At 39.4% G+C, this 23,927-nt stretch overlaps 1 protein-coding gene across 5 annotated transcripts; it reads left to right on the top strand.

The window, feature by feature from the left end:
• The first annotated feature begins 462 nt into the window (after window positions 1-462).
• Window positions 463-20,967, top strand: METTL22 (methyltransferase like 22). Of its 5 annotated transcripts, XM_034783499.1 has the most exons (12): window positions 488-543; window positions 3,908-3,935; window positions 4,944-5,092; window positions 5,563-5,934; window positions 7,460-7,500; window positions 7,586-7,730; window positions 8,656-8,727; window positions 9,408-9,461; window positions 13,045-13,125; window positions 14,699-14,801; window positions 15,555-15,723; window positions 17,388-20,967. In XM_034783499.1, exons 3-12 carry the CDS (start codon window positions 4,960-4,962, stop codon window positions 17,418-17,420), a joined length of 1,203 nt encoding a protein of 400 aa, XP_034639390.1. In that variant the 5' UTR covers window positions 488-543; window positions 3,908-3,935; window positions 4,944-4,959; the 3' UTR covers window positions 17,421-20,967. The 5 variants fall into 5 exon arrangements, with proteins under 5 accessions (XP_034639389.1, XP_034639393.1, XP_034639390.1 ...); XM_034783498.1 differs by lacking the exon at window positions 3,908-3,935 and having other exon boundaries at window positions 463-543; XM_034783501.1 differs by lacking the exons at window positions 488-543; window positions 3,908-3,935 and adding an exon at window positions 545-567.
• The last annotated feature ends 2,960 nt before the right edge of the window (window positions 20,968-23,927 follow it).

Raw genomic sequence — 23,927 nt, 5'->3', positions numbered from 1 at the left:
CCAAAGGGTTTTAGGGAACATCCTACGTCAGCACCGATTCATCAGATACGCAGTGCTGGGAGTGACTGTGCAAACCACCCAGCGGCCATGGCAGCCAGCCCGTTAGAGACGTGTGGCGCTGAAGCTGACTCTTCTCAACACCCACGTGCGGGGGGGGGAAAGCAGGCGGATGTGAAAATGCAGGAGGCTGCAGGAGCCATTGGGGCAGCCCTGGGGGCAGTGAGGTACCCAAAGAGCGGGGAGCTGCCTCAAGCCAGGGGGAGGGGCAGGTTAAAAGTCAGGCCTTGGGCCACTGAGCCAGACTCCATAAAGGCGCTAATCCAGCCTAGCCCCGCCCCTTAGCGAGAGGGCTCTTGGGTAAGTGGGGGAACAGCAGCAGCATCCGGGTCCCTGCTGCCCCGCTTTGTTCCCCCTCTGGCTCTCAACTGGCCACGTCCCTGCTAAGGCCCCTCCCCCTTCACCTCCTGGGCGGGACGCAGGGTGATGGCGTCATGCGGGAGCGGCGGCTGCCCAATGGCGGCCGCCTCAGCTGTGTCGCGGGAGGTGAGCGGCGGGGCAGCGCGGGAGGCATCGCAGCGCCGGGCCGGGCTCCCCCCAGTCTTCGTCCCTCCCCGCCAGCTCCGGTCCCGTAACGCCGGGGCTGGGCCGCACGGGCTCCTCCGCAGCGTGCCGGGCCTCTCCCCGCAAGCCTCCAGGCCTGAAACTCCGGCACCCCGGGCTCCCGTGCCCCGGGCCTGCCCAGGGAGACCGCCAGGGCTGGGAATGCCGGGCCTGGGGAGCTGGTGACACCGCGGCGCTGCCGCAGTCATGGCAGGCGGTGCAGAGGGGTCGGGGGACGCGGGAATGTCTCATACTGCGGGAGCCGCAGCTTCGGTGGGACGCGCTGTCAGCGAGAGCCCTGCGCGGCTTTGTTTGTGACAGGCACGGCCCGCCCCGCCCCGCACTGCAGGGAAGGGAAGCGGAGTCCCTGAAACAAGGAGTTCCTCGCCACCTTTGGCAGCCCGGCGTGTTCTGTTTGGTTAACTAAGGCCTGGTCTATACTACCCGCCTGAATCGGCGGGTAGAAATCGACCTCTCGGGGATCGATTTATCGCGTCCCATTGGGACGCGACAATCGATCCCCGAATCGGCGCTCTAACTCCACCAGCGGAGGTGGTAGTAAGCGCCGCCGACAAAAAGCGGCAGAAGTCGATTTTGCCGCCGTCCTCACAACGGGGTAAGTCGGCTGTAATACGTCGAATTCAGCTACGCTATTCACGTAGCTGAATTTGCGTATCTTAAATCGACTCCCCGCTGTAGTGTAGATGTACCCTAAGAGTGTTTTGGAGAAAGCCAGTTAGCAAACCCCCCTCTGCCACCATCCGAGTTGATAAGAAACGCAAGAGGTACAGAGCAGAATTCGTGTTTCTCCTTTCTGTAAGGCTATGGGAAAAACAAAATATCCCATGCCGTCTTGAATTGTCATCAAGAAGCAGCGGGGTAGAGGGAGATGAGGCACGAGTCCATTTTTTTCCTTTACAGCTTGCCTTTACGACTTACCACCACCTACTTTGAAATAGCATCTTGCTTCCTTGCCTGAAACATTGAGACGCCTGCGGGTGGGGAATGCCCAAAATACAGCAGTTGCATCCAAGTTGTGAAGTGTAGCTGGTAGCTGTCCTTATAGGTCTTGTCTTTGCTAAGGAATTTTACACCCCCCTCCAAAATAAAAATAAAGAAATCCTTCTACTTTCATTTTATAACTATATTTTGAAAGTAAGGAGTTTTTCTGCTAACGTGAAACAAAATATTTAGTTAAAAATGACCAGAATTGGTATTTGTCTAGTAAGTTTACCAGTGGTAGTAGCTATTCAGACTGAAATAGCCTTTCATGTTCATTAATTAAACAGTGGTTCATGTGGTGGTGTGATTTTTTTTTTTTTTTTTTTGGAGTGGGCTAACTATTTTTATTTTATTTACTAAGTATACAGCCTGTAAAATACTGCTGATCACAAATAAGTGATAAATGCAGACAGGAAAAAGAAACATTTTCTAGTATTCATAAGGTTTACACTCTAGTTTGTGTCCTTGGAGAAGACTCAGCACATGGCCTGCATATTAAAAATCCCAGAATAAGAATGAGTTAAGATGAACATGATACAGATGAAATGGGGTAAAGAGATGTTTAAGAAGAGATTATCTTCTATTTTTGTTCTGTGACAGCAAAAGAACTATTATGTTCTCAGAACATTTCTATGCTGTAATATTGAGACACTGCTTTTTAGACTGGAAATACTATGCCTAATTTAAAAAAAATAGAAAATTTAAATTTATCTTATTTCCCATGGAGGGAAAGCCTACTCCTCATCAGGAAAGCACATAGAGGGGTTTGGGCCTCATTTTGTGGAGGAGCGCACAAGCAGCTGAGCTTTCATGAGAAAAGGGGGGATACCTATTATTTGAAATGTAAAGGACCAACCACTGGTGGTATCCTTAGTGGCTTGTCCCTGTTGTGATACTTTTGTCTCGGAGCAGGAGCTAAAGTATACCTATATGATGTGTGCTGGAGTGGAAAGTTGACTGTTGGTAGCTTCACCAAGAGTAATATGCCATCTTGTGTATATCTTGTTTTTAATTTGTCCTGATCTCATGTTCCTCATCAGAAATGCATTCAAAAGATTTTGCATCACTCCATTTTTCCCTTTAGTTGTCATCTCTTTCCAATAGAACAGAGGTAGGCAAACTATGGCCCACGGGACCCTCCTGCTGGGTCCCTGAGCTCCTGGCCTGGGAGGCTAGCCCCCGATCCCTCCCCTGCTGACTCCCCTCCCCCGCAGCCTCAGCTCACTGTACCACCGGCGCTACCCTCTGGGCGGCAGTGCAGCTGCAGAGCCGTAGCCTGATCCGGTGCTCGGTGCTGTGCAGTAGCATGGCTGGCTCCAGCTAGGCGGCACGGCTGGTGCTCTGGGCAGCGTGGCTGTAGTGTCGCCGGCCACCAGTGCTCCAGGCAGCGCGGTCGGGGGCAGGGAGCAGGAGGGGTTGGCTAGAGGGCAGGGGAGTTCGGGGTGGTGGTCAGGGGGCGGGGGTGTGGATACGGGTTGGGGCAGTCAGAGGGTGTGGAACAGGGGGGTTGAATGGGGGCAGGGGTCCCAGGAGGCAGTCAGGGAGGCGGGGGGATTGGATGGGGTGCCGGGGGGCAGTCGGGGCAGGGAGAAGGGGTGATTGGATGGAGTGGGGTCCTGGGGGAGCAGTCAGGAAGGAGAGGATGGGGCAGGAATCCCAGGGGGACTGTCGGGGGGAGGTTGGATGGGGCAGGAGTCCTGGGGGGACCATCAGGGGGCGAGAAGCAGGGAGGGTCAAATAGGGGGTGGGGGCCGGTCCATGCCTGGCTGTTTAGGGAAGCACAGCCTCTCCTAACTATCCTTCCATACAATTTCGGAAACCCGATGTAGCCGTCAGGCCAAAAAGTTTGCCCACCCCTGCACTAGAATGTGTAACTCTTACCTGTGAAGAGAGAGGCAGATTCTTTAAGAGTCATGGATAGTCAGGGGAAAGTTTACTTGCTTGAGAAGACACATAGGAGCCCAAATTTTATTTGAAATAGCTTATACTCCTTGCTTTATTGGTTACAAGGGCCAAAATACAAGATACTTTTGATCCCTTCTATATTTACCCCAGAGCTTACTGCATTCTTCTAGTTTCTTATTTTCTACTAGGGTCTACACATCAGCTTCCCTAACACCTCTGATAAAAGACCACATTTCGGAACAGTTTTAAAAAAAAAACACCTGCATTTTTTCTACTGATTCAGTTACAGTTCTAGGTTAGAACAGACTGTCCGCAAAATGTATTATAAGAAAGGGGCCAAAAGTTTCCATTTTTGAAAAGAGAAACCAAACAGCTGATGTTTGTGTTTGTCTATCCACAGGATCACAGATAAGGTTCAAAATTATCATGTAAGTTATAGAGATTTTTAAATGTTGAAAAACATTTCCATAGTGAGGGGTTATTTTCTATGAATTTATGTGTTTGCTTCTATGGAGGGAGCATGGTTTTGCCCTTGACATTAGTGCACCTAAGTATGTATGGATGAATGACTAGAAAGAATGTAACTAATATTTTTAAATGCTCTTTGCCCTCTAATTCTGAAGCTGCAGGGCAGAAAATCAGATTTGTGAATGCCTATGTTCACTACAGTATGTTGAAATACTGATGTTGCCAAGAGGTGGGGTTTACTTTGCTCTTGTAGTGAAACACTTAGACACTCTGGCCACAGCTTGCAACAATGACTGGTGATTTTGGTTGCCCAAAATGAAATGCATTGAAGTTGCCAGACTTTTTGAAAGTGCTGAGTGCTCACCATCTAAAAATCAGGCCTTTTAAAGCTATTTCAAGCTGGCTACCAAAAGCCATTAGTCACTTTGAAAACTTTGAGCTGTGTATGTATGTACCAAAGTAAAGACCTGTTTGATGTGGTTTCAGAATGTGGTACAATATTTTTTTACACAACAACAAACAAAACGTCTCTTTCCAAACAGTTTGGTGCACAATTTGTCAGCCTATAAAATCCTGGGTTTTAACAGGTATTGACAGCACATTGAAGCCTTAGTTTTGTAGAGGACAGAATGAGATGTCAGCAACTTTACTGAATGCATAAATGATATCTAGTTTTTTCTTATAAGGAATGATATGGCAATTTTTAAAACTACGAGGCTATAACTCAAAGCTATATTTATATTGATTTGTTTTTACAGTGAACATCCCGCTTTACGTTGTTGTTTTTTTAAAATATCTTATTGGTGAGTGATGTACTAAGTTTGCATGATTCTGACTTGCCTGGGATCTTCACCCGAACTGTCTTTTGAGGTTATTCCAATGAACAAACATTTTAAATAAAGTGTATTGAGAAGAGAAGCATCTCCTGTTGTGACCGCATTTTACAAGGTGCTGTTGTCTTGTTTTAGATGTCCCTAGCATACCATGGTAGATGTGGTAAAGAAAGAGACTATGGATGACATCACATTTAGAAGCGACACTGTACTTTCTGATGTTCATCTACATACGCCAAGCAAAAGACATCTCATGGTGCGATTGAATACTGTTGGACAGCCAGGTAATTTACAATCAGAGGGTGCTTTGTGATCTACAGATGAAAAATAAATACCTAGCTCTTATATTGCACTTATTTATCTTATCTTAAATTTACCTACTTATTTGTAACAATTAAACCTGGTTTCAAGGATTAAATTAAATTCGTAATTGGTCATTAAAAATTTGCCTCCAAACAGAAATGTCAGCATTAATTGTATTTAGTTATAAAATATTTTAATAGTTGTTAATGTTTACAGAGTAACATATTTCACTGTAATCATAGTGCCAAGTTTTCGAGCTACAGAGAGCTGTCTCATAATCTCCTGGTTTAGCTCTCATGTAAACTAAGTGATTTATCAAAAAAATCCTGTTATGTTTATTTTTATATGTTATACTGAAATACATTTTGAAAATGCTAGTTTTCATATTGATTCTATCTTTAATTTTTCTTTGTTTGTCTTTGACGTCCTTTTTTTTGTGTTTTTGTTTTAGTATTTCTGTCACAATTCCAGCTTCTTTTGAACAAAAATAATTGGGAGTCTGAGAGAAAAAATGAAAAAGAACTTACAACAGAAAATATGGGACACCAAACCAGAGGTGGGAAGGAATTGTGTGACAAAGGTGGTAGTAATGTAGATTTTCTCAACAAAAATGGAAGAGAAGCAAATAATTTTAAAGGGATAGAAGCTCTGCTGGATGATGATGGGGATTTGGAAGTGGTCAGAAGACCTCGATATGTGTCTGATCCAGAAGTGGAGGATCTTTCAAGGGATAAAGTATATCCCATAATTCTGACTAAAGGAGGAGAAGGTATTTTTGAAGATGCAAAGCAAGAAAGTATCCACAATAATATTATTAAAATAGGTAAGCAAAGCTTATAGGCTGATACACAGACATTAATCACTTACCTTCGTTCATACAAAAGAAAACATGGGCTATGTGTTACTGCAGTAGCAAGAGTGCTACTGTAGCACAATAGTTTTTGTGCTAATCTATAGATCAAGAAGAAGCTCTCATGCTTAACATATCCCCTTTCACCAAATATTGTGAAACTACATGTACTTTGAATACTTAAGCACATTTCATAAATTTGTTCAATAGTAATTGATTCAGCAGCTTGGTGATTCAGAATGTTCCAAGAAACATAGCTTTTATTGGCCTTTAGTGGTTGCAAAGCATAAACTCAAGTTGTCATTCTTTAGGTTTGGAATCTTTTCATTTGCTTGAAAAACACACACTTTCTTCTCTTTTTAAGGCTAGCTTAAGATGTGTAGTTTTTATGGCTAATATGGGTCAAATGGGTTCTCTTTTTTTTTAAATTTATAATAAATCCTAAAGTACAGGGGGACATATTGTAAACATATTGCTGTATATGGCAGTTTGTATTGTCAATTCACGTTTGCTGGTATTTATCAGTAGTGCAAGAAGAGTGTGATCTATTTATTTGCCTCTTTCATGTTTTAGCTACAAAAGCAAAATGTTCAGGTGTGCAGTTCTTTACATAGTATGATTATTTGTTCAGGGCAAAGAGCTCTGTGTAAGTTGGAAAGCTTGTCTCTCTCAGCAACTGAAGTTGGTCCAATAAAAGATGTTATCTCACCTTCCTTGTCTCTCTAATATCCTGGGCCCGACATGGCTACAATAACAGTGCTTCTGTTACTCTATTTAAAACTTTTAGTTAGGAAGGGTATTGGTTATACAGGGAATCAGAATTGGTCCGATGGTTTCCAGGGATCCAAAATTCCAGAAAGCTTTTTCAACTGAACTATACCAGCTTAAGATGTTATTGAACAAAAGCTGTTAACATTTGGCTCTTCAGTGGCATATATGTGATCTTAGTCCAGTTGTTGGAGGGTAGTTGTCCACCTTTCAAATCACCATTATAGCTGGCACTACCTTAGCATACTTTTTGATAGTCTCAGAGTGCACAACAAAATATCTCTCATCCCTAGAGTTTTGTCTTTTTCAAGTCAGGATTGAGGCAGGTTGATAAATTACAAAAGAAGCTTATGCTACCGCTGCTTGTAGTCCACCTGTTATACGGTTAAATGGAAGATCTGTGATAAATGTTCTAACATAAAAACAGCCACTTATAAATACCTATTCCTTGTTATGTTACTGTAAACAGTTCCTTGCTTATGTTCAGAGACTGCATGCATAGTGTTACGCACCCTACTTTTTACTGTTTTATGTGCAAGTCTAAAAATACAATTTTTAAAAATTTCCTTATTCATGTAACTTAAAGAATATGATCCCAGATGATAAAGATAGTGTCCTTTGACATTAAGTTTAACCACATTTTTTTAAACAAGTAACATAAATAAGAGTCATAACTAAAGATTTTTTTTTTAAAATACTTATTTCATTTTTTTTGCTTTCATTTTACCAGAGCATACAATGGCAACAACATTGGAAGATGTTGGTAAACAAGTACGTATCTTCTTCATAGTATCCTGCACTTCGTGAACTGTGCATCAGAGTCTTAACTTTCTATGCCTTCTGCTCTCTCCTGAAGGTCTGGCGAGGAGCCTTTCTTCTTGCAGATTATATCTTGTTCAAACGGGATATGTTCAGATGTTGCACGGTACTAGAGCTTGGAGGAGGCACTGGAATTACAAGCATTGTCATGGCAATGGTTGCTAAGACTGTATACTGCACAGGTACTTTGATGCAATTATTTTTAATTAAACACTAACATGAAAAAGAGTCTAATTGTGTAAAAGCACAGGAAATTTGAATGAAGCATCTCTTATTTCTGCTGGGTTTTTTCTGTTTTAGTCCTTTCTTTTTCTTTTTTTCTGATTATACATATTGACACCAAATAACAGGGTCTCGATTTATTGATAATACCGTGCATGAAATTTCTCAGTAGATGACACAAAAAAGAAGTGGTGCCTTCTTACAAGTGTGAAATGGAATTTTAATTTTATTTGAGCAGCTTTCATAGTGTCTCAAACTTGATTGATACCAACAAATGAAAAACCAGTTCTATGGCTATTTTTGTATTCCTTTGTGGATCTTACTTTATTGATATGCCATTGAAATTTCAGCTGCACATTGGAGATAACCTTGTCAGTCATTTACGTATTAACTTAGCTTTTGCTAAAACTGCAGTTTTAAAACAGCCAAAAAGTCTGAAAAAGATAATACTAAGAACAACTAACATTGTGGATCCTGCCTAAATTTGTTTTCCAGAAGAAATGAATCTGCCTTTGATTGTAACTCCCTAGAAAACTGTTGCATTTACAAAAATGATTGCTCTTCTGGATAGTGAGAGCCTTTCAGCTCTAGGTCTCCTGTTCAGATACATCCTGTGTATTTAGCTGCTAGTTGTCTGTGTGAAAATGTTTGGCAGTCTAAGTTCAGCTCTTCATGAAGAAGTGTCCAGATCATAAAATATGCTCATCACTGCTAGCCTTAATATTGGGCTTTGTTATTGGCAGTGTCAGCAGAGAGCACAAGAACTATGAATAGGCCCTGGAGATTGAGCTATCCTCTCATCCCAAGAAGGAGTCAATCACGTAGGTTAGGGCTTCAGCACATTCTGAATATAATATTGTTTTCAGTACAATTAATTTTTTGCAGATGTTGGTGAAGATCTTCTGGCTATGTGTGAGCAAAATGTAACATTAAACAAACATCTTACTGAACCAGAAGGTAAGAACCATTTGTTGTTTCTCAATTGCAAGTTTGTGCCTTTACTTTCCCTGCACAAGTGGCAGAACAAGTTTGGGAACCACTGCACTTTATAAATGTTTACAAATAATGAAACTTTTATCTTAATTGAAAATATGGCTCATAGAAACAAAGGTATGAAAACTCTATATAGGGTCCACATTGGGACTTCTGCTCTTCTGAGCACAGCGCAGGACTCTTTCAGAGCACTGCTGTCTTCCAATCAGATACAGGTAACCATAGTTGCTGCACAAAGCTATTGTGTAATATGAAATCCTTCAAGAGTCACCTGGAATAATTGGGAGTCATGGAAGTCTTTGGGCCCAAGTCAGCAGTGGTGTAAATTGAGTGTCAATGGTGAAGTGATGTAATTGTTTCACATTGGAATGTATAAAACAAGTGTCAAAGGGATGGGAGATAACAGGAGAGCATAAGGTAAAGCAGGCACCCTCTTCTGCACTTCTCCCATCATTTTCTCCTGCATGTGTAGCTCACTGGTTTGGCTGAATGCCAAATCAGTTCATGTCAAATTTTTTACTATTTTTCCACTTACCGCACCATTTCACTGCTGATTTTTGGCCTTTGATCTCCACTAAGTTGCCATCTGAAGGGTGGATGCAATTAATTTGCTCATCAGCTGTGTTTTTTTTGTGTGTGTACAGGAGGTGAAGTTAAGGTAAAAGAGCTGGACTGGCGGCAAGATGAGTTCTGTACAGGTAAGTAGTTGTGATGCGTTTAATTCAAACTGTTTTCCATTATAGTTTTGAAATAGTTAAACATACTAAACTGCAGCTAACAACTCTTCAGTTACATCGGGTTCTAATAAAAATCACTTTTTAATAAGTCGGAATGGCGCCTTCTGAAATTAGTGATCATTTCCAAGAGCAGGAGTATTGAGTTACGAAAGTCCTCATTAAACCAATAAGTGTCACAGTTCTTCTCCCTCTGTGGTCTCCTCAAGGGGTGCCCCCTTAGATCTCAGGCCTCCAGCCATCAGTTCTCTATGAGCAGGGACTCGTATCCATCTCCCTCCAGACTGGGGACTCACGCTTGCTGTCTTATTGCAATGTACTGTGTTTATCCCAGAAATTCTGACCTTAGTCTTATTCCTGCTTTTCTGCTATCTCCCAGGAGCTTATGAGAGTGACCACCCAGCTTTAAGAGTACAGTAAATTTATTTAGGACAAAATCATTACACGAAAAAACATACAAACCACTATATTCTACACCCTTGCTAAGCTTACCATGTGGAGACACTGGTAGGTTTCCAGTCCTTCAAACTCTTCCAACAGTGTTTTGTCCTCCTAGTTACAGTCTCATACCAGTTCAAGGATCAAATGAGGGACCCTGAGTCAGTTCAGGCTGCCCCTTGTTACCAAAAGCCCATTCTTTGCCTACTGTGCTGCTTGAACCTGGTCAGAACCAGTATGTGCAATACCCTCTCGGGGGTGGTACTTCTATGGAGTTGCTTATCTGTCCCAGAATCTGCAAAACATATCCCTCATAGATTGTAGTTCCTTGGGGAAGCTCTGTATCTCTTCTGCATGGAGTCAGAATGCAATCCCTAGTTCCCAAAGATCTATGCCGTATTTAAGAGATACCAAAGTCGATGAATATTCCATGGGACTATAGTGTCTGGCATTCCTCACTATAGTAGTCTTTTGAAGTTTTCATGCTTCCAAGATCTTAGACCTGTCACATTACGATCTTATCTTAATGTTGTGGTGAAGTGTGTGTGTAAGCATACATTATGCACACCGTACACATACACTAATGCCCAATCTGTTGACCTGTCTGGATGCAAAACCCATCTATTCTTCCAAACCTTTGGGAAGGGAAGGGCAGGGTGGGGTGGTTAGAACAATTAAGTAGCTCTGTGATGGGATGCATGCAATTTTGTCTGAGGTTTTTTTTTTTTTTTGAGGGTGGGTTGTTTTTTTTTTTTTGAAGTGAACTTGCTATACTTTAAATATTTGGTGAGGGCACACATAACTGGGATTGGGGCCTTTTTGTTCTGAATAAATGAAAATCAATACAGCTAATTTGGGCGCAACGAATACCGGTATCAATAAAAGGAACCTCTATTTTTCTTGGATTAAAATTGTAGGTTCTTTACAATGAAGCTGTCATCACTGAATTGTACAAGCAGCTGTATGCAACAGACTACTACACTTTCTTTGGACCCTGTCTCAATGTAATCATTCAAGAAGCAGTAATTGGATTTAATGCCTTCAGAAATGCTTCTCTTTTATGATTAAAAAAACCCATTCGTGCAGATGGAGTTTTGAGAGAAGAAAAAAATTACTGTTCTGTTTTTGGACTTTTCAGGCTGACTCCTAACTTTATTGAATATGTAGTAGCAATGTTGCCTCTTGGATACCTAAAATGCATAGCTAAAATTAAGTAGGAGTTTTGATCAAAACTCACATTTTTTGTTTTGTTTTGTTTCTTTGTTGTGATATTTCTTTTAATCGCTTGAGAGTCAAATATTCAGATCTGGCTATATGGTAGTAAGGGATACAGCAAGACTTTATTACCATATAAGCAAAACTTTGCACCCCAGGCAACCGATTCTGAGAAGAATCGGTCCTAATGGAGAAAGGAAAGCAGAGCACTTCATTAAAGTGGGGTTTGGAGCTCCTGAAGGGGATAGGAATTTCATGTAAACAAACTCATCAGTACCCAACCCCAAGGAGCCTTCTGTGAATTCTCATCCACTCCTTTCTCCCCATTGTGGCTGTGGCTTTTACTGCTGCCCTAGTAACACCACATCCTGTGTGGGAGATAGATTATTGTGGGGTGAGGGCAGTGGAATCTTCATTCAATAGGCCACATGCCTTTTGCATTGACCATACCAGAACTACTAACTGTAGTATGTAACCTATCACTTAAATCAGATTCTGTACCAGATGACTGGAGGATAGCTAATATGATGCCAATTTTTTTAAAAAGGCTCCAGAGATGGTCCTGTCAATTACAGGCCAGTAAGCCTAACTTCAGAACCAGGCAAATTGATTAAACCTATAGTAACTACCAGAATTATCAGACACATAAATAAACATGATTTGTTGGGGAAGATGGCTTTTGTAAAGGGAAATAGTGCCTCACCAATATATTAGAATTCTTAGAGGGGGCCAACAAGCATGTGGACAAGGGGGATCCAGTTGATATACTGTACTTGGACTTTCAGAAAACCTTTGACAGGGTGGCTTATCAAAGGCTCTTAAGCAAAGTAAGCAGTCATTGGATAAGGGGGAAGGTCTTCTCATGGGTTAGTATCTGGTTAAAAGATTGGAAACAAAGGATAGGAATAAATGGTCAGTTTTCAGAATGGAGATAGATAAATAATAGTGTCCCACAGGGGTCTGTACTGGGACTAGTGCTGTTCAATATATTCATAAAGGATCTGGAAAAAGGGGTGAACAGTGACGTGGAAGTTTGCAGATGATACAAAACTACTCAAGATAGTTAAGTCCAAAGCAGACTGTGAAGAATTACAAAATCTCAAAAACCTGAGTGACTTGGCAGCAAAATGCAGATGGCATTCAGTGTTGATAAATAAATAGTAATACATATTGGAAAACATAATCCCAGCTATACATACAAAATGATGGGTTCTAAATTAGCTATTACCACTCAAGAAAGAGATCTGAGTCAATGTGCAGCGGCAATCAAAAAAGCTAACAAGATTAGGAACCATTAGGAAAGGGATAGACAATAAGACAGTAAATATCATAATCCCTCTATATAAATCCATGATATACCCACGCCTTGAGTACTGCGTGCAGTGCTGATTGCCCAATTCAAAAAAGATATAATAATAATGGGTACAGAGAAGGGCAACAAAAATGATGAAGAGATTATGAGGAGAGATTAAAAAGACTGAGATTTTCAGCTTGGAAAAGAGATGACTGGGGAAATATGATAGAAGTCTATAAAATCATGAATGATGTGGAGAAAGTGAATAGGGAAGTGTTATTTACCCCTTCACATAATGCAAGAACCAGGGGTCACCTAATGAAATGAATAGGCAACAGGTTTAAAACAAACAAAAGGAAGTACTACTTCACACAACGCACAGTCAGTCTGTGTAATTCATTGCCAGGGGATATTGTGAAGGCCAAAAGTATAACTGGGTTTAGAAAAGACTGGACAGTGGGCTGGATCACTTGATGATTGCCCTGTTCTGTTCATTCCCTTTGAAGCATCTGGCATTGGTCACTGTTGGAAGACAGGCTACTGGGCTAGATGGACCATTGGTCTGACCCAGTAAGGCCATTTGTATGTTCTTTGTTATAGACCCTGAAGCTCCCTACAGTTGGTCTGAAGCAGAGATTGCTGATTTGCATGACCACACCACGGTGATACTGGCAGCTGATGGTAAGAGAATGTAACTGAAGCCAGGAACTTGATGAAAGTGACATCTGAATATGCAAGTGTCAAGTACTTAACTTTGAATAGGATAACTCGGTTTTGGGGGGGTTTTTTTTGATAGTAGACCAGATCTAATGTAAATTATCACAGCTCTGTTGAAGTTAATTGACTTCAACGGAGTTATGATAGTCTTCACTATCTGAAGTATCTTGTTGTCTTTCTTCAAAAATTATAGGTTATAATTACAAATTAGAAATTGAAACATAGCCTGTTCTTTCATTTGTGATGATAAACATTGTAACAAAATCTGGATAAACTGTTTAACGGAAGCAGCAACTTGAAACCTAGTAAATTTTGTAAAACAGTTGCAACTAGTTTCTTGAACTACATCTGCCCAGAGTCTCCCTGCCAACTTGAGTGGTTTTATATTTTCCTATTTTATTACATGGGTTTTTCTCTGTCCTGTTGCTGAGTGGAAGACCGATACAAATAACAGAACAAGCTAACAGACTGACCTCACCATAGAGGAGAAACAGCGAAATATTGGCAATGAAGTAAATAGACTGATGGGACATGTTTCTCTTATGTTTGGGTTATAATTGTCATAGGTGTTACTTCTAACAATACTGGATAAAAAAAAATTTCAGGCAATGTTATGATTGTGTTGATATTCTTTTACCACATATGAAATTTTAACTTCTATGAAGCAAATTTGTTATAAACTGAGCACAGTTCATACAGTCAGTAGTGAAGTTACCACATCTTATCTCTCAGAAAATGAAAATTATCTAGATGGTATTTTTTGAACTCTGTACCCTTCACTGTAGACCTTGGGGAAAAAAGAGACATTTTTCCTTGAAAACCATGCTGTTTGCTCTTTTTATTAATTTGATCACACTTTCAGCCTTTCGTTTCTATCCTAAATTGGTGATAATTTTCAGTGTAGCTGTTCTGCAGTATGTTTCATAGTAAGTAGTGCCTGAATTTGTTGAATTCAGTTGTTTGTGTAAGTCCCGCCTAGTGTCTTTTAGACAGTCAGATCAGGAGGCAAAGTTTCTTATACATCATATGATTTTGTTGCTGATGATGTAACCAGTCCCTGGTTGGCTTTTTTTGGCGTACTATATCTTTTGACTTTAAGGAACTTGATGGACCTGATTCTCTTCTCGCACAAGTTTAACTTTGAGTTCAGTGGAACCACTACCATTTTGTCCTGATGTGAGACATAAGGCCTCAGGATTTATGTCTCCTCCTTCCTTTAAGATGTACAGTAAGGTATTTCTTGGTCAGGAGAGAGCCTGTTTATGGATAATGCAAGTTGCCAGGCTAATGATTTGCATTGACATTTGAGAAACCGGTGAAGGCTTGACAAAAAGCAACTGTGATTAATATAGCTGGGTCAGTTGTTGCCATTAAAAGCTCTTCCTACTTTCTGCTACATCAATGTCTGGATTTGTCCCAAAGATTGTTCATTAGAAATAATCTGCGTAAATAAGGATGATTGTTTTATGTTTAAGATCATGTATGACTAAAACAGTCAAACATTCATCACTATGTTAATGTTTCTTTTGTATTTTAGTTTTTTATGATGATGACTTAACAGATGCTTTATTCAAAACACTGTACAAAATCACCCACAACTTGAAAAACTCTTGCACAATTTACTTATCAATAGAAAAGAGGTAAGTCCCACCTTGACCTTCCTTAAGATCTTTGTTTTTGCTTCAAAATTAAATCTTTTGATTCTCATAACGTTAACTGATCAGACATTTCAATGAATATTTGGTGCACTTTAGCCTCCTAGCATTCTAAGGTTCTGAACCTACAAAAATCAAGAGAAAGGGTTACGATTCTCTATCATTGTTCTTGCTATATATCATGTCATGCCATCCTTGGGTAGAGTTACGTAAATGTAGCTAAATAAGCAGATATAGACTATTTGTGGGTTTTAATTCACTGCCATATTAGTCTTTTAATATAATTCCTTGTACTAAATTGCCTTGTGTTCTTTGTTGAGTAAGAATGAATGTGACTGCGTATTCCCATGTTAAAATGTGAGTAACAGGCCTTGTTTGAGTCTCTGTAGAGCTGCAAATAATGGGTTTCTATGTGGGCATTGTCATAATTTCTGTAGAAACAAAAACTACAAGACTGAATTCACTTGGAGAAAATGACCTACAATTGGTGGGAAGGAAGGGTAGTTTCTTCTTATGAGACAGAAATATTATCCAGAACTATCAGTATTCTGATCCTAATTAAAATAACACATTTGCCATGAAAAGAACATTGGTCATTATTGTTTGACATCAATAAATAGAATTTATATTGTGTTTTCTTTCTGCTGCTATATTTGGGGAAGTTAACTATCTATTTAAGATACAAGGGGCAGGAAAAATGTTTTGAGATATCATTTTAAATGGATACTTTCTTGCCAGGCTGAACTTCACCTTAAGACATATGGACATTACATGTGAAGCTTACAATCATTTTCGAAATACTTTGAATGATCTGGAAACCTTACAAGATAGCAAAATGAAATATACTTCTGAGCCCATTAAGCTTGCTTTCTGCCAATTTCTTGTTTATGAACGGATTGAGCAGTTGGTGAGTGATATTTATCAAACTAAATGTAATGTGTTAAGAGAACCACATCAAATTAGTTTTCAGTTGTTTAGTCCAGTATAGTGAGTAAAAACACAAACAATTCACCATTTTATTTATGTTCATAAAGAAGCTATTTGTTGCCCAAGAAATGACCTGTCATTTATATTTACATTTTTTTATGCTGGGTTATGTCCTAGCATATCAAGGTTTTATCAATTAATAACATACCGTGGCAAAGCTTATGTTGATAAGCATTATTTTATCTTTGAGTAAATTAATATAATCTGCATCATGAACATTCTCACTAGAGCAATGGAAAACATGATTGTCATAGTAACAACAAAACAGAACTAAAATATATTCATTTATTTGCTAGTAAATGTCTATAATAGTGCCATGATATGTTTCTCTATGTAAGAAAAGCTCCTTTCCAAGTTTTGAGTAAAAAAACTTTGCTACTTAAAGTGTACTGAAAAAGAGAGAATATCAAATTATTCATAAATTTTAATAATCTTAAAAATTACCAAATGCAGTAATTGTAAAATGGTTTCCATATTTACTTACTTTACCAGAGGGCTTTGTTGTCCCAACTGTATGACTTCAGTAATACCTAAAGTCACATAGAGAATGTAACAGTTTGTACCATTTTAGACGTTAGTGATTATTATCTGCTGTTGCAGAAGAAATAAGTAACCTTGAACTAGATTTTGAATCTCTTGGAGGTTCATAAAGAATGAAACTCATTTGGTCAAATTGTGTGTGCGTGCGTGCGTGTGTGTGCGTGTGCGTGTGCGTCCTTTTAAGATATCTGTCTGTAATAGGACCTGATTTGGACGGAGCCCTAGTTTCATAGTTAGTTATTTTTTTTAATTCAGCTTTGATGTGTAAAATGACCAAAACCATAAGATATAACAACATACTATTTTTGTGTTATGTATTTTCTAGGTTTCATATGTTGACTTCATAAATGTTTTTTGCCAAAGATTATATTATGATCATGTAGGTCTTTAGTAATCTGTATGTAATAAAAACTTAATTTTCTGTTCTACTTGAAACTATAGGTCAAATCTCTAATCACAATTTAAAATATGGTGGTGATGGAGGATTGCCTATAAATTACACTTGTGACCAAGACAGTCTTCTTTCTAATGTTCCATTTAGCAAACACACATCTGCTATTGTTCATTAGCCAGAAATAGAGATACTTTTCAACGTCTCCTGTTCCTCGTGTTTTTGTAGTAAAATATATTGAGTGCATATATTCAGTTACACCCTTGAAGGCATTATGAGGAACCATTTGCAGAACCAAGCAAAAAACACAGAACAGGTTATCAGCAAAAACGTACCACCTGTAGACCCCAGAATTTGTGAAATTATTGTAATGATATTTAATTTATGGCAATGTTAATTATTTAGAATACAGAATTCCCTTGTTAACTTCAGGAATAGGTAGATTCAACTTCTTTTGCTGCAGCTATAAGTACAAAGCTCCAAGAATAATAGCTAAATTAATTAGTCTTCAAAGATGATACTTACCTTATGCATGCTGCAAGCCAATTTATGTAAGGGGCAGGTGTTGAAACTAATTTAATATTCCTTAATAATTATCATGATATAGTGACCTGAGTGCATTCTGAAAATACACTTTTTTTCCCTCTTCACAGGAGCTGTGGAAGATCATTGCTGAACCACTTTAGTGACCTCTTTCACATAAGACAGCTGAAAACCTTGAGGCAGAAAATTAATGCTGTTCTACAATAAAACAATCTGAAGTTTTTTCCAGAAGATGTGCTCCCAATGATACCATAAGCCAAGAAACTGAATTTGATGCAGATTTGCCTTAAACTAATTAAATATATCTTGTATCACTTAGAGGATGATTTCTTTAAAGTTTTTAATTATATGATGCTGTTTTTAAATTGCTCCTCATAGTACAGATCTGAAAACTACTCAACTACTTCTGTCAGCTTTGTGATGGATCCACAGATACTGGTTCTCTAATAGTAGTGATAAGGTGTCTCTACTCCTGGGATCAGTAATTTTTTTTCTATGACTTTGTCCCTGTACACTAATAACCACCTATCCAACCTCTTTCCATATTACAGAAGTGTCAATCTCATACACTTACATTTATTTCTAATAATCAGTAAACTCAGTCAGACCCAGATTCTACTTCCATACCATGTTGATATTATAGACTCTTGTGGAGTGATCTGCAATAGGCCCAGCTGCTTTTCACTAGGTGGTTGTTTCCTCAGTTCAGAGCAATCTATTTTTAAAACTTTGGAATGAACTATGAAAATGGAGGACTACCTTTTCCCCTACATGGACCTTTTTAGTGTAGAGGCCAGGATTTCAATTGAAGCACGGAGTTCAGCCTTCAGGTTTTGTATGCCTTCCTCTGGAGCAATCCTGCTCACATCTTATGCTGTTCAATCCCTGCCAAGCTGAGGGTGGCATGAATTGTCCACCCTCTTTCAGTCCATAGATTCTAGTCTCACAACATACCTGTGGGTGGGTGAGATTTTGGGAGAAGGAGGAAGTTAATGCCATGGAGCCTCTTTTGCATTGCCCACATTGCATATTCTTGGACCTCTTGGCTATTAAATAAAAGTAGGGTTTGTTGATCACAGCTCTCCTGGTTAATAAAAAACAAACCCCACAATATATGTTCTATATTTCTGCCATAATTTTTTTTTTTTTTTTTTTTGGTGGAGGTAGTCTGTCATGGTCACCCACTTTCCCCACACCTGCAGTCATGGGAACTCTTCCTCCTGCTGAAGAGCTCTAGACTTCTTCTCTAGAGTTGTTTTAAGTGGGTTAAAGTGCTGCATGCTGCTCCCAGTGTCTGAACATGCTCGTTCCATAGTTCTTCCAGCCCAGAGAGCTGTGATCTTTCATGTAGTAATGTGTTGTGCTTTATACTAGATGGCCAAACAAGGCCTCTAGTAGTAGTTTTAAAAGAGGGTTTATGCTTGATTTGATTAATTCTTTTAGGGAAGTAATTACTGCTTTTCTCTTTACATGCATGAGGATATTATTTCCACGTGATGTTCTTAGTTGGGTTAAAATAGTTTTGTGGGAGGGTTTTGTTTGTTTGGTTAGAAGCACTTTAGATAGCACAGTTGATCCGTTAACCATATAGTTAATATATCCTTGACTAGATTTGTGTAGCATATCAGTCTGTGAAACCCCTTATTTAACCATTTTAAAACACTTGGATATTATTTTGTAATGATGATCTTAGCCCAGGTGTAGTTCATTATATCAGATAGGTGCATTGATCAAAGAGGCTACATATTGTATCTTGGATAATATGTGGTAAGACTGACTTAATTCCATTGGGACTGATGTTTTGTTTAATAAATATAGAAATCTGAGATTAGCTTTGTTTTTCTAGGTAGTACCATCTTGTGTCATAATTTTCACACTGTTTTAGTCTGACATTTTATTCATAACGAACAAGTTTTCTTTAACCATCTGAGTTAAGTACTGCATAGCATCTTTAATTTTGAACTTTGTTATTTAAAAGCTATACAAAGTTCACTAACCCCAATGACATACAGAGAAGCAAAGTTGTGGCTCTGAATGCAAATGGATTGCACCCCTTTAAAAGAGGTGGGAGCATGTAATGGCTATAATGAATGTCAAAAATGCTTCTGTAAACAGGAATTTCTTTAGTATTGTTTAACTTCAAATACAATGGTAAAAGCCATATTTTAATCCAGGGTTTCCAAGTTGCTGTCCATGGGATACTTTGCAGAGCATGTACTGGTGATCTGATAGAACTGACAGTTCATGTAGTCCAGGCTGCTGATTCTTGTTTCTTCAAATATCCAGGCTCTTCTTTGCAAAGAAGAGCCTAGTAGCCAGTAAAAATAGGTGGAAATAACAAGGCAACTTAGCTGCTTCCACTAGGGGCCCTGCTACAAGTGGAGGAAACAGGATCCGGAGCCAGGGGTAGCGTGGAGCTGCCAGTTGCAGAGGAATGTCCAGGAAGAAGGGATACAGTCAGTTGATCAGTGGAGCGAAGGGAGCTGAAGCTCCAATTCAGCAAAACTATTAAACTAGCAAGTCGTCCAATTGATTTCAAAATTAAAATTGCTTAAAATTAAACACATGCTTAGATGCTTTGTTGGATTTAGGGTCCAAGTGACAGAAAAATGGCTTAGGGATCTTGTGTGATCTGAGGTGAGGGAGTGGGTGTGTGTGCACATGCATTCTATCTGAACTTATTAAAATGGATTAAAAGATTTTTCAGTATATATTCAGTTTGAGTCACAAACCTTACATGAAGAAAATCTGTCAGTTTTCTTGTGGTTCAGAAAATCCCTCCAAGAAGACTTAAAATATGTATTTTTCTTGAAGACTGAAATGTGACACCTGGCGGGGACTGTTTGGGGGAACATGCATTTAGAGTCTGCTCATGTGAATATTTGACAGTTCAGATTTTTGCCAGATTTTCAAGAGCCCAGCAACTCCCATTTGGGCATCTAAAGAAGTGGCCAGCTCTTTAAAACTGCATCATGCCCAGCAGTAGACAACCTGCTGCTAAGTTCTGAGCAGTGTTAGAAGTCTGGCCACTTCATGTAGGTGCCTAAGTTGGAGCTGAGCTGTTTGTGTTGATCACTCTTTGGGGGGGGACTTCTATTTAATTTTTAAAATATACTGACAATTTAATAGGTGTGTTGAAATGTGCCTTACAGCATTTATCTAATATATCAAAACTCTGCAGTTTTTGTATTTTTAAAAGTGATATTAAGACCGCAAACGAGCAATTGTTTCAAATTTCTTCGCTTGCTACGTAATGTCAATAAATTGCTGTCAAAGAAGTTTCAGCTAGAAGCAAACTTTTACAACCAAGTTATAAGCTTTAGAAAATATGGAGATCTTGGGTCAGTGGTGACAGCTGAAAGGAAGCGCAGCCTTTGCAGTTGTGGAATGTGCTTTTGCAAAACTGTTTTGTTATGTAATTAATGTGGTGAAAGGCTTTGTTGTTCTTGGGCAAATACTAAAGGCATGATTTTACTTTGAAAATTAATTTGTGTTTTGAAAGTGTGGTGTAACAAGATAAATGAAACAGAACCTTTATGTGGAAAAGTTGTGTGTGGTTAAGGGAGCGTTTTTACTTTTTCTGTGCAGATTTTTTTTTTTTTTTTACTTTCAGAGGAGCCTGAAAAGTCAACCCAGCCACCAGCAGAAGGAAACTTTGAATCATACAGGTAGAGTGACATTGTAGATTTATTCACCTTTTTTAACATAACTGGTTCTGATTAGATCTAAATGGAGTATTGCATGCTGAGATCCATTGTATGAGGGAAGGTGAAAGCCAGTTACGTTTAAAATAAAAGGGAGGGTGGTTTTTATTCACTTAAAATAAAGAATTTTCTAGTTAATCAAAGGTAATTCTTTTATCTCTCTGGAATGTTTACGTTTGGCTATACTCTAAAAGTCATGCTGTTTTTTAAAAAAATATATTGGTTACATATTTGGACCAATGACTTTCATTTAGAGTTGCTCCCATTACGATTAAAAATGGCTGTGGCTGCAGTTTGTCTGAAGTCCTGTTGTGTTGCCCCTTATCACCAATAACAAATTCTGCAACCAAAAATAGGTAACAGCTCTGGGATGCAAGAACCAGAAAGGGAACTTTCACTCTCATCAGCGTACTTATATGTTAGTACTAGACACCTAAGAAAAGGACAAACCTACGCCAGAAAGTTAGGCAGGTGTTACTCAGCATACCTAGAGTAAAAGTTTTGAGTAAGAATGCGCAGCTCTTACATAGCCATGTTTCTGGCCCTAACAGCACTTTTAAGTAGTACTAATACCATGTGACCTTATTGAGGACTTACTATGCACATTTCAGCCTAAAGCAATTTAATTTGTTCTATTGATAGCAACAAAACCAAAAGTTTATACAAAAACTGTGTACACAAGTGTTGCACCCAGAAATTTAGTTTTCCCCTTCTCTAATATGACTCCATTATATATTTGGCAAGATGATATTTTTTTCCTAATAAAGCATGATTTAGAAAATGCTACTAAGCCTGTGTTGTAATTAACCTTTGAAGAACATCCACTTGTAGTGTGCATAGATGGTGGCAGACATGAAAACTGTTTGTCTGGTGCATGAATTGTGTTTTGGACACACTTTAGATCTTAGAATGTTGGCTAGAATATGTAGTGTAACAATATAGCTCATTAGGGTTCAGTAGCAGAAGCAACAGGCTTCAGATCTCCCTGATAGTTTTTCAAGTGAGCAAGTGACTCTTACAGTGAATTTGAGCTGTCATGGAAGGAGCTGAATAAATAGGCAAAGATGCTGCAGTGGAAACCAAACCCTCAACACCAAACAGATATAGCTCAGATTCCTCCTGATTTGTCTGAGTGTTCTTAAGTCTACCTTCTCTTTCACTGCCTGTCCTTTTCTATTGAGACAACAATCAAGCATACCAATTTTGTTGGTCGTTTTCATGGTGCAGATAGCTGTCCACTAGAAATTGGAATGGGACCTCAGATTCCATTCACATAGCCTGCCAAACAAACTACAGGTGGTAGATGACAAAATCATTAAGCTGGACTATTTTGGATGGGAATTAGAAGGGAGGAGGTTTCATGCTCCCTCCCCCCCCTTTTTTTTCCCAATCACCATAGACACAATTCCCCTTCCTTGTTTTTTCTAACTTCATTTATCATTTTGGTAGCTCGAAAGAGAATTAAAGGCTTATGCCTCCATTTACAAACTAACGGGTGTAGAGTAAGCCAGTATCACCCATTCCTGTAGGTCCTGTAATTTTGTGAACATTATAAAGGAAAAGAGAGTGTTCACCACAGCTGTCCTCTTTTGTGGGTGATAATTGAAACAATTGCATTTGGACACCTTTGGGGGAGGTGCTGCACTTTCCAGTAAGTGCTTGTGACAGGTTCGGTCACAGAGACCCCCTTGGGACTGTCACCTGATGTGCTGCTTCTGAGCCCGTTTTCTCTGCCAGTTTGGGCCTCCAGAACCCTCCCTTGTTGAGCCAGACGCGCAAGCCTGCTGCAACACGGACCCAGGGTCTGAACCACACCCTCAAACCTGTAGACTTAACTGAAAACAGCTTAAGAAGTGTTCCTGTCTCCAGCGCCCAGACACCCAGCTCCCAGTGGGATCCAAACCCCAAATAAATCCATTTTACTCTGTATAAATATATACAGGGTAAACTCATAAATTGTCCACCCTCTATAACACTGATAGAGAGAGACAGCTTTTGGTCCCCCAGTTATTAATCACTTACTCTGGGTTAATAAACAAAAGTGATTTTATTAAGTATAAAAAGTAGGATTTAAGTGGTCTCAAGTAATAACAGACAGAACAAATTAAGTTACCAAGCAAAAAAAAAAAAAAACACGCAAGTCTAAGCCTAATACATTAAGGATCTAGTTACAAATACTAGCTTCTCACCCTAGATGTTATCTCAGGTACAATCCTTTTCATACCAACATTGTAGTTTATGGCCTGGGTCCAGCAATCACTCACACCCCTGTAGTTAGTCCTTTGTTCCATTTTTTTTCGGGCACCTCTTTGGGGTGGAGAGGCCATCTCTTGAGCCAGCTGAAGACCAAAATGGAGAGGCTACCAGGGCCTTTTATATTCTCTCTCTTGTGGGCGGAAACCCCTTTGTTCTGTGCAAAATCACAGCAACAAGATGGAGTTTGTAGCCACCTGGGCAAGTCCATGAATTATTCAGTTTTTTGCAGGCCGACACCATTATTTACACGTTAGTTTGAACGTTCCCAGGAAAGCTCAGATGTGGATTGGCGTCTCCCAAAGTCCAGTGTTAGTTAAGTACTCCCCATTACTTGAATAGTTTCTTCACAGTATGTTGGCCAAACCTCCCTTTATGTGTTTCCTGTAGCAAACACTTCAAATACAAGCACAGAGCCAGCGCTCATAACTTTAGATATAAAAATGATACATGCATACAAATAGGATGAATATATTCAGTAGATCATAACCTTTGCAAAGATATGTCACATGGCATATCTGGAATAAAGCATATTCCGGTTGTTATATTTACACTTATAAGCATATTTCTGTAAACATGTAGAATACAATGTCACGGTGGTCATCCATCCAAGAACACATTTTAATCTCTGATCTACTAGTCCAATTAGTTACAAACATCCAGACAAATTGTTGCCGTGTGTGGAAGAAGTCA

The sequence above is a fragment of the Trachemys scripta genome, chromosome 10, assembly GCF_013100865.1.
Source record: "Trachemys scripta elegans isolate TJP31775 chromosome 10, CAS_Tse_1.0, whole genome shotgun sequence".
NCBI classification, from domain to species: domain Eukaryota; kingdom Metazoa; phylum Chordata; order Testudines; family Emydidae; genus Trachemys; species Trachemys scripta.
The sequence above is the reverse complement of the archived record's forward strand: the minus strand, read 5'-3'. Positions and strand labels throughout refer to the sequence as shown.